Source organism: Rhinoderma darwinii, chromosome 1, assembly GCF_050947455.1.
Source record: "Rhinoderma darwinii isolate aRhiDar2 chromosome 1, aRhiDar2.hap1, whole genome shotgun sequence".
NCBI classification, from domain to species: Eukaryota; Metazoa; Chordata; class Amphibia; order Anura; family Rhinodermatidae; genus Rhinoderma; species Rhinoderma darwinii.
Genome location: NC_134687.1, coordinates 494113470 through 494132094, shown reverse-complemented (window position 1 = coordinate 494132094; position 18625 = coordinate 494113470). Strand labels below are relative to the sequence as shown.

General features: G+C 40.8%; 1 protein-coding gene across 1 annotated transcript in view; it reads right to left on the bottom strand.

Annotated features, from left to right (window-relative positions):
- KREMEN1 (kringle containing transmembrane protein 1) overlaps positions 1-18625 on the bottom strand; it is a 199371-nt gene that overhangs the window by 110178 nt on the left and 70568 nt on the right. The window contains exon 2 of the mRNA XM_075835508.1: positions 11588-11750. Within this exon, the coding sequence (XP_075691623.1) occupies positions 11588-11750 (163 nt within the window). The remainder of the gene's footprint in view (positions 1-11587; positions 11751-18625) is intronic.

Below are 18625 nucleotides of genomic sequence, written 5' to 3'. Positions count from 1 at the left end.
GTCGTCTCATTTCAAGGCTAAATAGGTTTACTTCTTCTAATCTTTCCTCATAACTTAAATTCTCCATGCCCCTTATTAGATTCGTTGCTGTTCTTTGTATTTTTCCAACTCCAGGGCATATGAACTGGAGCCCAGAACTGAACTGCATATTCTAGATGAGGCCACACTAATGCTTTGTAAAGTGGTAATATTATATCCCTGTCCGCCCATGCCTCTTTTAATACACGATAATATCTTGCTGGCCTTAGAAGCAGCTGATTGACACTGCATGCTGTTATTTAATCTATGATCTACAAGAAGTGACTCTCCCAGTTTAGCTCCCCGTAGGACATGGCACTGAGCACAGACCTGCATTTTCAACTTCCCCCAATGTATGGGGCTCTCCTTTCTGTCTCCTTACAGGCCGGCCGCTGCCATGTTGTGGGGTGGGAAAATTGATTGCAACAATTCCCTTTGTTATGCCACCCTGCCATCAATGGCAATTGTGCCCAATAATAAATTTGCTTACAACTTTATGCCTTAAAATGTGCATATATAACTTATAATATACCTTTATTATTTCAATTAATTTGGTAGGCAAGTCATAAACTTACAAAAACTTTTAGGCAGGCTAAGTGAGCTTTGTATCTGATACCCTGTCCCTCTGAAGCAGTAAACTTCCACCTCCTTGATTTGTTGTTTTTATGTCCTTTGTGATTTTATAGTTACATATAGATAAAAGAGTTCTTATTCTGATAAGTTTAACCAATAATTTATTGTTGTTTACCCTATATGGCATCTACTATTTTAAAACATTAATGTAAAAAAGTGAGTCTTGTTCCTCTGTTATTCCTCCTAGAAATGTATTAATAAATTGACAACAGGGGGTGTGTCCCTATATAGATCGACAATGTCTAATCAGTTTGGACAGGGATAATGGTAACAAAAGTGGCGGATTATCATTAGGGCGTTTCGGGCGGCCGCCCGGGGCCCAAGGATCCCAGGGGGCCCAAGGCTCCCAGGGGGCCCATGACCGCCCGAACCCCCTCATGCCCAGTGGCGTCGCTAGCACCGGAGGGAGCCCCAGTGCCAGGACCGCACCTGTCAGGCGAGAGGAGCTTCGCTTCTACTTAGCAGCCGGGGTCTGTGCTGCTTTAGAAGCTCCCCCTCCAGCCCCCCTTCCCTGCTCTAAACATCTCTCCTCTGCTGCTAGCTGTCGGGACATGGGAGAGGGGAGACTGTCGGCGGGCTCTGTGCTGTGAGCAGGAGAAGAGCTGCAGTGAAGACATAAAAGATAAGTGCATGTGTGTTTAATGTCCATATTCATGTGTGTTTAATGTCCATATTCATGTATGTTTAATGTCCATATTCATGTGTGTTTAATGTCCATATCCATGTATGTTTAATGTCCATATTCATGTATGTTTAATGTCCATATTCATGTATGTTTAATGTCCATATTCATGTGTGTTTAATGTCCATATTCATGTGTGTTTAATGTCCATATTCATGTGTGTTTAATGTCCATATTCATGTGTTTACAAGGTGTACTTTGTGTATAATGTGCGTACTTTGTGCATAATGTGCCTACTTTGTGTACTTTGTGCATAATGTGCGTACTTTGTGCATAATGTGCGTACTTTGTGTACTGTGCGTACTTTGGGCATAAAGTGCGTACTTTGTGCATAATGTGCCTACTTTGTGTACTTTGTGCATAATGTGCGTACTTTGTGCATAATGTGCGTACTTTGTGCATAATGTGCGTACTTTGTGTATAATGTGCCTACTTTGTGTACTTTGTGCATAATGTGCGTACTTTGTGTATAATGTGCCTACTTTGTGTACTTTGTGCATAATGTGCGTACTTTGTGTATAATGTGCCTACTTTGTGTACTTTGTGCATAATGTGCGTACTTTGTGCATAATGTGCGTACTTTGTGTATAATGTGCCTACTTTGTGTACTTTGTGCATAATTTGCGTACTTTGTGCATAATGTGCGTACTTTGTGCATAATGTGCGTACTTTGTGTATAATGTGCCTACTTTGTGTACTTTGTGCATAATGTGCGTACTTTGTGCATAATGTGTGTACTTTGTGTACTGTGCGTACTTTGTGCATAATGTGCGTACTTTGTGTACTGTGCGTACTTTGTGCATAATGTGCGTACTTTGTGCATAATGTGCGTACTTTGTGCATAATGTGCGTACTTTGTGCATAATGTGCGTACTTTGTGTACTGTGCGTACTTTGTGCACTGTGCGTACTTTGTGCATAATGTGCGTACTTTGTGCATAATGTGCGTACTTTGTGTACTGTTCGTACTTTGTGCATAATGTGCGTACTTTGTGTACTGTGCGTACTTTGTGTACTGTGCGTACTTTGTGCATAATGTGCGTACTTTGTGCATAATGTGCGTACTTTGTGTACTGTGCGTACTTTGTGCATAATGTGCGTACTTTGTGTACTGTGCGTACTTTGTGTACTGTGCGTACTTTGTGCATAATGTGAGTACTTTGTCACTTTGTCTGTGATAGAGATAGTGTGTATATATACATACATATGTATAGTGTGTGTATGTGTGTGTGTGTGTGTATATATATATTTCAGCAGAAATTCCGCTGCAGAAAAAAAGCACCATTTCCTGTGGTTTTTACTGCAGTAAGTGGTGCGTATTTTGCTGCGTTTTTCTCAGTGTTGGGGGATGGTGACGTCTCCTCTGAAAAAACGCAGCAATTCAGTCACTTTCCGCAGCAGGGATTGACATGCTGCAGTACGAGAAATACGCACCGCAGGACAAAATGTATGGTTGGAAATTTTACGCAGCGTCTGGATGAGATTTGTTAAATGTCACTCACTTTGCCGCTACTGTATTCTGTGTATTTTCCGGGCGGAAAATGCGCAGCAATTCCGTTAAGTGTGGACAAGCCCTAATACAGTAGCAGCAAAGTAGATTAGATGTGAACCATTCTCTTCCACATGCTGCGTAAATGATAAGCGGGAAATAAAAAGCTGCGGTGCGTTTTTTTATTTCGCAGCATGTCAATTGTATTTACGTAAACGCTGCTCATTTGTTTCGGGTTTTCCCCATTTAACTCAATGGGGAGGTAAAACCCGCAACAGATAGCAGATGTTATGTAAAAACGCAATTTAGAAAAAATAAAAATCTTATACTTGCCCAGAATTCTGTTTCTTCGTCCGGGCCGGCCTCCTGGGATGACGTTTCACCCCATGTGACCGCTGCAGCCAATCACAGGCCAATCACAGGCTGCAGCAGTCATATGGGATAAAATGTCATCCCAGGGCTGCAGCGACGCTGTGTAGCACTATATACAAGGGGGGAGCGCTGTGCGGCACTATATACAAGGGGGGAGGGAGCGCTGTGTGGCACTATATACAAGGGGGAGTGCCGTGTGATACTATCTATAGGGGGCTGTGTGACGCTCTCTACAGGGGACTGTGTGACGCTCTCTACAGGGGTGTGTGGCTCTATCAACAGGGGTGTGTGTGTGTGTGTGTGTGTGTGTGTGGCTCTATCCACAGGCGGTTGTGTGTGTGTGGCTTTATCTACAGGGGGGTGTGTGTGGCTTTATCTACAGGGGGGTGTGTGTGGCTTTATCTACAGGGGGGTGTGTGTGTGGCTTTATCTACATGGGGGGATGTGTCCCTGCACAGTATGATACTTTCAGTATGTAGGGACACATCCCTGTGAAAGGGGAATCACACCCATTTGTTAATGCGTGTGCATAATGTGCGTACTTTGTGCATAATGTGCGTACTTTGTGTACTGTGCGTACTTTGTGCACTGTGCGTACTTTGTGCATAATGTGCGTACTTTGTGCATAATGTGCGTACTTTGTGTACTGTTCGTACTTTGTGCATAATGTGCGTACTTTGTGTACTGTGCGTACTTTGTGTACTGTGCGTACTTTGTGCATAATGTGCGTACTTTGTGCATAATGTGCGTACTTTGTGTACTGTGCGTACTTTGTGTACTGTGCGTACTTTGTGCATAATGTGCGTACTTTGTGTACTGTGCGTACTTTGTGCATAATGTGAGTACTTTGTCACTTTGTCTGTGATAGAGATAGTGTGTATATATACATACATATGTATAGTGTGTGTATGTGTGTGTGTGTGTGTATATATATATTTCAGCAGAAATTCCGCTGCAGAAAAAAAGCACCATTTCCTGTGGTTTTTACTGCAGTAAGTGGTGCGTATTTTGCTGCGTTTTTCTCAGTGTTGGGGGATGGTGACGTCTCCTCTGAAAAAACGCAGCAATTCAGTCACTTTCCGCAGCAGGGATTGACATGCTGCAGTACGAGAAATACGCACCGCAGGACAAAATGTATGGTTGGAAATTTTACGCAGCGTCTGGATGAGATTTGTTAAATGTCACTCACTTTGCCGCTACTGTATTCTGTGTATTTTCCGGGCGGAAAATGCGCAGCAATTCCGTTAAGTGTGGACAAGCCCTAATACAGTAGCAGCAAAGTAGATTAGATGTGAACCATTCTCTTCCACATGCTGCGTAAATGATAAGCGGGAAATAAAAAGCTGCGGTGCGTTTTTTTATTTCGCAGCATGTCAATTGTATTTACGTAAACGCTGCTCATTTGTTTCGGGTTTTCCCCATTTAACTCAATGGGGAGGTAAAACCCGCAACAGATAGCAGATGTTATGTAAAAACGCAATTTAGAAAAAATAAAAATCTTATACTTGCCCAGAATTCTGTTTCTTCGTCCGGGCCGGCCTCCTGGGATGACGTTTCACCCCATGTGACCGCTGCAGCCAATCACAGGCCAATCACAGGCTGCAGCAGTCATATGGGATAAAATGTCATCCCAGGGCTGCAGCGACGCTGTGTAGCACTATATACAAGGGGGGGAGCGCTGTGCGGCACTATATACAAGGGGGGAGGGAGCGCTGTGTGGCACTATATACAAGGGGGAGTGCCGTGTGATACTATCTATAGGGGGCTGTGTGACGCTCTCTACAGGGGACTGTGTGACGCTCTCTACAGGGGTGTGTGGCTCTATCAACAGGGGTGTGTGTGTGTGTGTGTGTGTGTGTGTGTGTGGCTCTATCTACAGGCGGTTGTGTGTGTGTGGCTTTATCTACAGGGGGGTGTGTGTGGCTTTATCTACAGGGGGGTGTGTGTGGCTTTATCTACAGGGGGGTGTGTGTGTGGCTTTATCTACATGGGGGGATGTGTCCCTGCACAGTATGATACTTTCAGTATGTAGGGACACATCCCTGTGAAAGGGGAATCACACCCATTTGTTAATGCGTGTGCAAAAAGGTAGTGTTAGCAATAGTTACTGCGCGGCAGGGTGGTGGTGGAGAAGGGGGGCCCAAGTTTGGGTAACAGCCCAGGGCCCATGGTCTTCTTAATCCGCCACTGGGTAACACCCAGAAACGGCACAATGCAGAGTTCTAACAAAATATGTTCAAAAATTGTTATTTCATGGGGAATACAAGTGCCAAAATAGACATATCAAGAAAGGTGACAGGTCCTCTTTAAAGTGTTAACAGTTTAGCAGTTGAAACATAAGGGGAGATTTAGTAAGCCTCAGACTTATGTCCCATATTGTGCCAAAAAATGGAGTAAGTGGTGTACGACAAATTTGTTGTGTTTTGGATGCTTTTTATGTAAAAACAAAAAGGTGAAGTTGTAAAATGCTATATTTATTATAGATGTGTACCATTTACTTGTACCAAATTATTGTTGTACATGTACACCAGCCATGAAGTGGTGAGAAAGTAGCTAACATATCTTGTAAGTTGCATCAAATTTCGAATGACATGCAAGCCATTTTGACAAACTTGGCAAAATTTCCACTATTTCGCTGACTTGGGAATTCATGCATCTTAGAGCCTGTTCACATCTGCTTTGGAGGCTCCATTAGGGGCATGCCTCACAGATCTGGCCGAAAATACTGGAAATAATAGCGCGGCATGCTACGCTATTGCGTCCGATAAAATCATGGATACCATGACGGAAACCCTACGGAGCCCGTTAACGTCAATGGGTTCCATCGGGTGCCGATAGTGTCCTCTGATGGAGCAGAACAACGGAAACACTGACGCAGATGTGAACAGGCCCTTAAAAAAACATTGATAAATCTCCCCCAAAGTGTTGTGGAACTTTTCAACCAATAGTTTTTTCTTTTGAACGCGCTACTCAAGATTCTTCAGATATAGTCAGTTTTTTGTTTTTTTTAAATAGACCATATGTTATTGTCACAAAAAAATGGCTATATTCAGTTTTACAATGGCCCCTAGTAATTTACCCTGAGGTTTCTGCAGCTTTGGAAAATTCAGCTTACAACAATGCAGTTAATCTATTCTTCAAAATACTAATAATATAAAAACTGCTGTTCACGCTCAGCAGGGTTGCTGCAATTTTCTTGTATCCTGTTGAGCTGTTAGATCAGAAATGATATTAGCAAATTGGAAAATTATATAATTTTTCCATGTTAAACAAAAATGGTTTTTTGTGCCCTTATAAATACAGTATACAGGGCATTACTTTGAATCCCCATAAATAAAATCAGAAGAAAAATATACCAAGTGGACAAATATCTGTGTCACCGGAAAACATCATCAATGTAACTGCACACTTTAAAAAGGTATGTTACAAAATTCTATTTCCTTCACACATTTCTTAGATCAAGATGTTTCTGATTGTTCCATAACAACTTCAGTAGGTAATAAAAAAAATATATAATATTAATAATGCTCAAATATATGTTTTAACATATAGACACACATTTACTGAATTCAGGCCTGTATGATCATTGATTTTGTGTACAGTAAATATATATCAAGGCCTGTCCACGTTGCCCATTAATTTGAAATACTTAATAGCAATGTATATCTGACCTAAACTTCACCTAGCAAACTGGTACCATGGCTATCAGCTGTTCACCGGGGTGGCTGTTTTTAGGAACAGGGCTGTCTCACGTATACGTGTATGTGGTTCTGAAAAGCATGGTAGTCTTCGCTTCTAAGTGCTTTTCAAGAAAAGGTATTCAGATGTTAACTTATCAAATAAATGCACAATAGAAGTCTATAGGTAAGTCTTTATACTTTCTTTTGCTACAAAGATATATAGCTGATGTAGTGAAGAATCTTGGTATAAAATTATCCTTAGCCATAAATATTATTGTGCTTATCCTTTATAAATGAATAATAAAAAATAAAAAATCTATACTGTATATGTATTGGGATGGTCCTTCTCTCCTTTATTTTATTTCTGTTGGAAATTCTGTTAGATTTGATGAAAAGAATAGTCCTGCATGTAGCGCTACTCTTACCGTTAACATGAAGGACACCACAATGGAACCATTATAAGTCAAAGGGGTCTGTCAAACCTGGCACTGCATCCTAGTTTCCATTGTATATATATATATATATATATATATATATATATATATATATGGAAACCAGGATGCAAATGTGAATAGAGCCAAGGCTGCAATGTCTGTTGGTAGTCTGGGATTGATAAAATCCGCCTTCTGTCTTCATTGACTGAGTTGACTGCTCTGTCCTTCCCTTTTCATGGATGTCCTTAGATTTGTGAATTATGCAGGGATATAAGGGGGGAGTAATTTGTGCACTGTAGTTGAGATCAATGCTGCAAGAGCTATACAAGAGATCACAGAATTTCCTCTGGATTCAGTAATGTCCGTATCATTGTCATCTATGTTAAACAAATTTCTCTGCAATACAGAGAACAAATATGATCTGCTTATTCCATAATTACTCATGTCTAGAGTGCTTTGCTAGGTTACACCTGTTTATATTATCCATTCCAGATAAATATTTTGGAATTATTAGCACACACTTTGGCGCTGGTAAACATGTTTTCGCAACGGTTGGTATAATGTGGAACATAAAACCATAATTGTGTCCAAAAGCTTTATAATGATCATTGGATCCTAAATAGTAAATATTACATGAATCCAGTAACATAGTGAACATACAGCATCCGCACCTTATTTAATCAGGGACAAAAACTGTAGTTACGATTGTGAAAAAACATATTTTTTATACATTTTAAATTGTGCAACAAAGCAACTTGTTATAATAATAATAATAATAATAATAATAATAATAATAATAATAGTAATAATAATAATGTTCAAATAGGTCGCAAGAAAGTATTAAAGTTATCTTTATGACATTCTTAAAATTTCAAATAGCTTAGGAATATTTTCTAACAAGAGTCCTGATAAATCATAATGCATATGGCCTTCTTAATTCCCCCAAACAGAAATAGTAGAATATTATAACGATCTGTTTGTAAAGTACTTATTTACCTGTAATGAATATCACATTTCTAGTAATAAGATTATTATAGAGCGATAACAGGCCGAAAGACTTATGCTGACCATACATTGTAGACAGCTGTCTGAATGGAGATGGAGGCTGTTAATAAAATTTTATTTAATAAAATATGACTTGTTTCAGCATTTTTCTCCTGTAAATTATGTCAAAAGTGTCATAAATAAAATGGTGGCCTTTAATGAGACTTTATGTGATCACCTGGAGCATTCTTAGAACCCGCTAGCCACTTTCAATATCTTGTATCTTGATTTAGGTTAAGTCCAATAATGACAGTAATGAAGTATTATTATTATTATTATTATTATTATTACTATTATCATCATAGAATTAGTAATACATAATATTGTAGCCATTAATTATATTAAATCTGGATATAATGATTTTTTTCATTAGGTCCGGCAGAAATGTGCTAATGAAATCGTCCAGTAGTTTTGATTCACTGAGAGCGCCAACAAATATTCTTCGTTTTTTTATTAACCCTTTCAGGACGCAGCAATTTGTGGGATTTTCACTTTCATTTTTTCCTCCCCACCTTCCAAAAGCCATAACTTTTTTATTTTTCTGTCCATAAAGCTATATGAGGGCTTGTTTTTTGCAGGACGACTTGTAGTTTTCACGGCACCATTTATTATACCATATAATGTAGTGGGAAACTGGGAAGATTTTTTTTTGGGTTGGAATAGGAAAAAAGACGGCGATTTCTGAGAGCCAAAATTTTTTTATATTTTTTTCATCGATTGAACCGGTGTGAGGGCTTACTTTTTGCGGGACAAGCAGGTCGTTTTATTGGCACCATTTTTTGGTACATGCAATTTTTTTTAATTTCATATTTTAAGCACTAAGGTGACCCAAAAACTATTTTGATGTTTTCAATTTTTAAACTCACCGTGCGAGTTAAATAATGGTATATTGTAATAGATCAGACTTTTAGGGACACAGCGATACCAAATTATTGTGTTTTTTACATGTGCTTGGGGAAAAATGGGAAAAAGTTTTTTTTAAAATCTTAATATATATTTTTTTTACACTCCTGAAAATGTATCTAACATTTTTTTTTCCTACACATTTATTAGTTCCCCTAGGGGACTTGAACCAGCGGCCACTTGGCTACATGTGGAGTTACTGAAACAGTGTTTCTACTCTGTTTCCCGAACTCACATAGTAGTGAATGACAGTTACGTAAGCAGCGTAGCATGCGAGCTACGCTGTTTCTGTAACTACTGTTCAGTTCTATGGGAGTTACGGAAATAGCGCAGCTCCGCGAGTTACGCTGTTTCAGTAACACCACATGTAATCAAGTGGCCGGGAGAGCACAGAAAGCTTTAGAGGGGCCCTGTTCTAGAGATAGGTGCGGGTCCCAGAGGTGGGACCAGCATCTATCTGACATTTATCACATATCCTGTGGATATGTCATAAATATCCTTCATAGAAAAACCCCTATAAATGCCGCGGTCGCTATTGACCACAGCATTTAACTAGTTAAAGGGGTTTGCCATAAAACACTTTTATCCCCTATCCACAGGATAGGGGCTACATGTAAGATCACTGGGGGTCCGACCGCTGGGACCCCCAGCGATAAGGAGAACAGGGGACCGAAAGTTACCAAGAGTACTACATGAGAAGCCTGAACTTCCGGGTTCTGTGTCCGGCTTATCTGTTCCGCAGCTCCATAGAGATCAATCGAGAGCCGCTCGCGCATGCGCAGAAGAATCCCATTGATCTCTATAAAGCTGCTGGACCCAGAACGCAGAAGCCACAGCTTCTCATGCAGCGCTCCTGGTGACCTTCTGTCCCCGTTCTCCTTATCAATCACACATGTATCCCCTATCCTGTGGATAGGGGATACATGTGTTTTATGGCGCAAGACCTTTAAACTGCCAGGAACAGCGAAATTGCTGTTCCTGGCCGTTAGAGCAGCGTGTCAGAAGCTGACACCTGCAGTGTATGGAGCGGGCGCAGTGTGTGAGCCCGCTCCATACATCATCCACTCCCGCTCCATGATGTGCCGGCACGTTGTGGGTCGGGAAGTGGTTAAGTAATGAAGCGGTCATGGCGCCCGGCGCTGCCGTGTCCCTTGACTGCGGACTATAAGACGCAGGGACTTTTTAGCAAGATTTATTCTTGCTAAAAACTGCGTCTTATAGTCCAAAAAATACGGTATGTGTTTTGTCGCCATATTCTGAGAGCCATAATTTTTTTATTTTTCTGTTGATTGAGCGGTATGAGCTACATGAGACTTTTTGATCACTTTTTATTTCATTTTTTGTGGGATATGAAGTGACCAAGAAACAGCGATTCTGGCATTTTAGTTTTTTACGGCATTCACCGTGCATGTTAAATAATGGTATATTGTAATAGTTCGGACTTTTACAGATGCCAATTACCAATTACCAGATGCCAAATACCAATTTTGTTTATTTTTTACATTACTTTAGAGAAGCAGTCCCGGGGGCCTTTAAACATCAAACATCACCCCCTGCACCACAACGTGCTATTACGTTGTGGTGCGCGTAGGGGTTAAATTATACATAAAAACTGTTTCACATAAATTCATCCTAAATAACTTCTCACACTAGGGTAACATATATAACAATATTTTACCACTCAATACTTAGAAATGAATCGGATAAGATCCATGTACAGTATAAGAGACTACACCTGTATGTTAAGCCACTAATGTTTAGCATTTTCAAGCTAGTCAGGAACCAATATCAAAAAAACAGTTTAGATAGCCCATTTTATTGAGTGATGACTATTCTAGCCGGCTTACAAGGTTGCAGGTTGTAGTGTTTGGACAGATAGTCTGGGACACATACAAAACAGGAGACAGACAGCTAGCTAAACACTGCAGTAGAACATACTATTAAAATAACTTTATTTCTTTGTCTATACAACTTCACGCTGGCTTGCACTGCTGTAGTCAGTGTTAGATGCCAAGGCATGGTCTAAAAATATCACTTATTCCTTCTGCACAGTTGGCAACTCTGAGTTTGCCAATCACAGATGCCAGCACTTCAGGGCACAGTGAATAGTTCTGGCAATGTCTAGGAAAAAAACTAGGCCCAGTAATATAACAGTAGCAACATTCGTTTTTATGATGCATTTGACTGACAAAAGAACTTTGAGCAAAGGTCTGTCACAGAGCTGGTTGGAAATGGGGCATTTTTTATAGAGAATTTATTTTTTATTTTTATAGCACTACTTTTTAGAATATATACGAATCAATGTGTGAATATGGAATAATTTGCATTTGTACCTGCAGTAGTTGTGATCTCCCAAACCTCCCTCACCATTGGGGTATTTCAAAGTATTGTATGGATGTTGAAAAGTCTCGTTCCAGAAGAGGCAAGGCTTCACACAGTCCAGAGATGTTTGGTTTTGGGTTCCTCTGTAATCACCCCCGTTGACAGTGTAGCATTCTAGGAAATAAATATTAAAAACAATTTGAGAGATGACGTTTAAAACAGATTATTTACTTGTGACGTCTTTAAACTGTTACGTGTAATTCTATTTCTTAAGCAGAAAGATGGTAAATGTAGAATCCACTGATTTCAGGCAAGACCGTATTACATTGCAATCAAGAACTATAAAGCTTATGTCAGATGCCTTAGAATTTACATCCATTAGTGTCTTTAAATATACAATGGAAACTAAAGAATCTGAAATGTCAGTGATGACAACCCAGCAGTTAGACTTCAGGGCTTCCTGATGTATAGAGCAGAAAGTTGACATGTCTATAGTTGATTAGGACATTCCTAATCCATGGGCTCTTACTGTACCTCCTTTAGCCTTCGTTTTCAACGGGAGGCAAATACGTAACCTGTGAGAAAAAAATTACGTCACGTTTTATTGTATGTTTATACGATAAACTTCTGCTGACCTTCTTGTGAGCACACTTGCTTCAATAGGAAAGTATGATGCCATACTTAGGCACCATATGGCGTCCTATAGAGTGCTTATGGCTCCGTAGAGGCTTTGTACACAAAATGTTATTAAGCACAATTGCTTTTAGGGGCGAATACGGTGCCACAAGGAGGCAACATACTGCAGCATATGGAGTGCCAATAGCTCCATTGGGAATCTGTGTGCCACATTAGAGGCTGCATGTACATGGCCTTGCCATGTGCATGAGGCTCTAGTACTACAGCACATGGTTCTCCAAATTGTAAAAATATATAGTTAAAGAGGCTCTGTCACCAGATTATAAGTGCACTATCTCCTACATAATCTGATCGGCGCTGTAATGTAGATAACAGCAGTGGTTTTTATTTTGAAAAACGATCATTTTTTAGCAAGTTATGAGCAATTTTAGATTAGTTTCTTAAAGACCAACTGGGCGTGTTTTTACTTTTTTTTACCAACTGGGTGTTGTACAGAGAAGTGTATGACGCTGACCAATCAGTGACCAATCAGCGTCACACACTTCTCACTAAAAATACAAGTAGTGCAGATAGAGCTGGCACCAGTCAGACAAATGTGGAGATAATTAATTGTTAGGGCAATAGTCTTAGTTGGCATTTTAATATCAGGGATTTTAAGCTATTTTCGTAAAATGAAAAATTGTCCCATTATAGAAAAATGCTGTAAGTCCCTCACTGAATGGCATTCGGGCCGGCAGTGGTTTGCCACGTATGCCAATAATCATATGTTGGCTTCCCCCCTACTGTGAGCCTTACTAGTCATATAGAAGACTCAAAGCGGTCTTATGACAACCTTTCCTTGAGCCTTTATTTTTATTTTTAAAGACAGTGTTCTAGATCTAAGGAATCATGAGGGTGGGAACCCTCTTTAGCACTTCTGCTGCCTTTTTAGTGAGCACAATTTCACACAGTGGTGGGCTTTGATCAGATCACATTACATCACAAAGATGTCACTTCATCAATTACAGCTGGTAAACCACCAGGACCATTGACCGGCGGTACAGATGGCACAGAATCAATAAGGTAAGTATATTCCAATATTTAACTCTTATTCCTCTTAAGCACTATTTAAAACGGTATGTTTCCCATTTTTTATTTGACACACTTGTGTTCTCGCTGCGATATTAACGGACGTTTAATGACAAGAAAAGCAAGAGAACGTTTTTGTAATGGCAATATCCATGGGCTGCTCGGAACTATAGAAAGTACATATTCGGTTCTCTTCTTTAGTGTCATGTTGTCACTTCTGTCTGGCATACTAACAGGACACAAATTAGAACAAGGTGTTCTACTTTAAAAGAGAAAAAGGCTTGTGAAAAAAAAAAATACATTCAGTACTCATGACTAAATGAATCTGCCCAAGTAAAACCTGATCCTGTAATTAAATTTATTTTTAATGTTTTCCTTCTGATCTCTTGTTCTCCCGCCCAGAGAGACTTAGGATAATGGATTCCATGTCCTTTTCTCACACATCTGTACTCCATCTATTCAGCAGGTTGTGTGACTTTTACCTGTGAGGTCCAGACTTGTAGATGTTGTAGAAGTAATTCCATGTGTGGATGTTATAATGGGATGGGTTCGAGCTCTTTTGTTCATGCAATGGATGAGCAGCGCACGAGAGATTTCCTCCGGAAGTCATTAACAGCTCGTTTGCGACATTTTTGGAAACGATTGCTGTTCAGAAGGCTGCTGCCACTGGGCGAGTGATTAATGGGAACAAGTGCTGTGGTTTTAGGGGATTCAAGGGAATAATGTAACTTCACTTATGCAGTAACTTCTGATACTTTTATGCACATACTCAACTATATGAATCTACTTTTACTAATAAAACAAATAAAAATAAAGTTTATAAAATGTATATTGTGTAACAATTATCTTCTTATGGAAAGCATATGGATTTAAATTGTGAATTTTATTTGGTGGCGTTTCAAAATAATGGGATGTGATGTGGGGGGGGGGGGGTGCAATGGTCGTGAATGCATCTTTTCATGAAACGTGTTAGGTGGTTCAATCTTTTTTGACCAAGACTTATGTTTATATATGTGTGCTTTGTTGTGAGAACAGATAGAAAATGAGATTCAATTTTGTAGGATTATTTAAATAAGATTTGATGCATAGGGATTATGATGGCGGTGGAGTTTAGTCTATCTTTAAATCCAATGTCTTTTGCCCAATATGTATGCTCTTTATACAGGAAACAATATACAGATTCTGCACATGTGCCATTTATCTCAGACTGTTTTGAGATTAATCTCAAATTTGCTTTGTTATTTACCCCTCATATTTAACTTCAATCCTGTGATTTCTACCTCCAAAATATCTCTTAATCTTCTCCATTTTAAGATGTTTCACGTAAGACAGTAATGCATAGACTTATCCTCTCCTGCCTCTATTACTGTTATTCTTGTAATGGCAGGGGGTAGGGAGACGGACAAGTGAGCCCTAATCTACCCGCCACTCTGTCCCTGCCTACTTGCAACGACCCGCCCTAGGCGACGGAGTACAACTGGGCGGAGGTCCCTGCGCTCAGTAAGTGCACGACAAACACGACAAACATACAAGGAACACAAGCAAGGAAAAGGGGCCGTTGCCCACGGCAACACCGTGAGCAACCAGAGTGGTGAACGAGCCGAGTCAAGCCAGGAGTGTGCGAGGTACAAAACGAAAAGCAGAAGAGTAGTCGGTAAGCCAGGGTCGGTATGGAGCAGGATCAAAAATAGCAGGAGCTGTAGCTGGGCCAGGAACCAAAAGGAAAGAAACAAAAGCAATAACAAGCACCGAGGGACAGGAAGTGCAGGCTTAAATAGACCGAGGGCGGGAGCTAGCTGAGTCTGGCCAGGTTACGATAGGCTCTCCCACTCCTAAGCCTGCCAGCCTGAATGGTGGAAGCAGGAGTCAGTCTCAGGGATGTATTCTCAGGTGCTGACTGATTAGTTCTGGGAGTTAACCCCGCTGTGCCTGGCAGATCCTTTAGAATTCTATACTTATTTGGACCCACCATTAAGGCTACAGACAATATTATGTTTATTGATGGCTAGCTAACACTCGTAGGAATTCCTATTTCAAGAGAAATAATAGATTGTCCAACTGTAACTTAGGTAGATGATGTCAGAGCCATTAGGAGTCAGTAACATTGTTCGGGTGGTCTTCTACAACCCATTTTAGAATTTGCAGCATGCTGAAGCTCATAGTGACAGTTTTGCTGACTAATTCCCATAGACATACATAGAAACGACTTACAAGGAAAATGGCACACATCACCTATATAGTTCTTGTAGCCCTGGCCTAAGCTTCAATTGATTTTGACCACATGATTTTAGGACTTAAATGACAACTTGACCAGTGCAGAATCTTCCTGTCTGCTATCACACAGGGAGTTCATCCCTGGCCAAAATCTAGATCTCGCCTGTAAACCCCTCTACAAACATTGTATAACTTACATGTTAAGGATCTGCCAGGCAAGGCTTCTGTATCCACGCCCATAGGTAATCAGTCTGCACCTGCTTCTATGTCTGTGAGACTGACTCCATCTTCCACCACTCAAGATGGCAGGCTTAGGAGTGGGAGAGCCTATCACAGCCTGGCCAGACGGAGCTAGCTCCCGCCCTCTGTCTATTTATACCTGCCTTTCCTGTTCCTCCTTGCTTGTGATTCTTCTCTGTTGGTTTCCTGGCCCTGCTGCAGTTTCTTGTACTACTTGTCCCTGCTTCGTATTGACCCTGGCTTACTGACTACTCTTCGGCTCTGCGTTTGGCACCTCGTACTCTCCTGGTTTGACTCGGCTCGTTTACTACTCTTGTTGCTCACGGTGTTGCCGTGGGCAAATGCCCCGTTTCCCTTTGTTCTGTGTTTCCTTGTCTGGTTGTCTGTCATGCACTTACTGAGTGTAGGGACCGTCGCCCAGTTGTACCCCGTCACCAAGGGCGGGTCGTTGCAAGTAGGCAGGGACTGAGTGGCGGGTAGATTAGGGCTCACTTGTCTGTTTCCCTATCCCTGTCATTACATTACATTTACTCATTTCCTTCATCCCTTCCACTCCCCTTCCTCTTTGGAATGTGTTGCCTTACCTGTCAAGCTGTGACTCAAAACTCTAAGGGTTCCCTAAAAGCACATGTCTTCAGGGATGCATACCTTTTTTCTAATAACTGTTTCCACCTATCAATTTTCTCTAGACATGATCATTTATATTCTGCTGTGAATCAGCTCACTTTGTTATCTATACAGAGCCTTACGAGGTGGCACATAGGCATCTAATAGTAAATAGCTATTAAAGAGGCTCTGTCACCACATTATAAGTGCCCTATCTCCTACATAAGGAGATCGGCGCTATAATGTAGATGACAGCAGTGCTTTTTATTTAATAGAACGATCTGTTTTCACCACTTTATTAGCGATTTTAGATTTATGCTAATGAGTTGCTTAATGCCCAAGTGGGCGTGTTTTTACTTTAGACTAAGTGGGCGTTGTACAGAGGAGTGTATGACGCTGACCAATCAGCGTTATGCACTCCTCTCAATTCATTTACTCAGCGCATAGGGATCCTTTTAGATCGCTATGTGCTGTCTTATACTAACACATTAACGATACGGAAGTGTTCAGACAGTGAATAGACATTCCACGGGATGTCTATTCACAATCTCTGCACTTCGTTACTCTGTCTGTGGTAGTTACAGCAGAGGAAGCGTAATCTCGTTGTAACCTGTCATCTACAGAGTAATCTCGCGAAATTACGCTTCCTCTGCTGTAACTACCACTAAAAGGATCCCTATGCGCTGCCTAAATGAATGGAGAGGAGTGCATGACGCTGATTGGTCAGCGTCATACACTCCTCTGTACGACGCCCACTTGGTCTAAAGTAAAAACACGGCCACTTGGGCATTAAGCAACTCATTAGCATAAATCTAAAATCGCTAATAAAGTGGTGAAAACAGATCTTTTTTAAAATAAAAAGCACTGCTGTCATCTACATTATAGCGCCGATCTCCTTATGTAGGAGATAGGGCACTTATAGTGTGGTGACAGAGCGTAGTAGGAAAAATCCCTGTGATAAAATAGTTCAGGGGTCGGTGGGGCCTCGATCTCATACACGCCCCCTCTCCCTGTGTCCAGGGTTATTGTATGGCACGGAGAGAGTGGAGCAGCCCTTCCTTAGGAAAACAGAGCGGCGCTTCAGTTTGAATTTACTACTTACTGATCACTGATAAACAGGAGAGCAAAGAAGCGCTTCATTCTGTATTTCTCGGCTCTGAACTCTGGGTTGTGCTGTGTTGTGTGCTTGGCAAGCACACAATGCAGCACCACTCTTTCTCCTGGTGTTCAGCGCTGACAAAAGTATAATGAAGCGCCGGTCTCTCCTGGTGATCAGCGCCGGCGAAATCACTGTGTCTCTGTAAAAGTATGTCAAAGTCACTTTAGGATTAAGTGCCACAGTAGCAAATATATCAAGCTTTTCTGTCCCCATCCGCCCTATACCACAACTGGCAGCTCTTTCCCATAAATATGTCCCCGCTCCCCCCCCCCCCGAGGAAATCTCTGGCAGCTCTTTCTCTTATATGTAACCCCAAAGGAAATCTCTGATTGTTCTCTCTCCTATGTCCACCCTATGCTGGTGTTTAGTAGCCACGGTCTCTCCTATGTGTACCGGTTCACCTTAGCTATTGATTCGAAGCCGCGGTCTATGCTATGTGCACTTCCCTCCTCTAAGCTGGTGTTCAGTAGCGTGGCACACTGGGTATTTCCCCTCTGATTTTTTTTCTTACCGTGACGCCATAAGAAAAAGTTTGTCTACCCCTTCAATAGGTACAAATAAGAAAAGTTTGCCTACCCCTTCAATAAATACAAATAAAAAATTCTGAAAAAAAAAAAAATGTCAACTGAGAAAAATGTTAAGCATGTACAGAATTATTACAATACACACATTAGTTTTATGGGACAAAAGATCTGGGAACCTGTGGTCAAACTCAGTGTCAGAAAGGTATGAAAGATTTTTTTTAACATATCAGAGATTGATCTGGTCTTTGCCTGCCTTATTTATTTAACCAGCAGCTTAATAAGAAACTTTTTTTTACTAGTAGTCACCCATAATACACTGTAGAAGGGTTAACTGGGAAGCTGAGCACCCATAATGAAAGATAGCAAGAACAGTTAGCAGCTGGAAACAATGCGTCATAGCCCATAAAACAGTAGAATTTTAGGGTGGTTTTGAGACAAGGCCAACTGTCTTGAAAGCAAAATGCCCCGTTTTTAGAAAGGTCCCTGCACTCAGCCACAGGGTGAAGTAAAACATTTAATTACAGGGGTCTGATGTCTGAAACCCATAATCAGTGGAGAGTTTGTTTCCGCCTGAATTTTCATCTGCAAATATTTTATTTTGT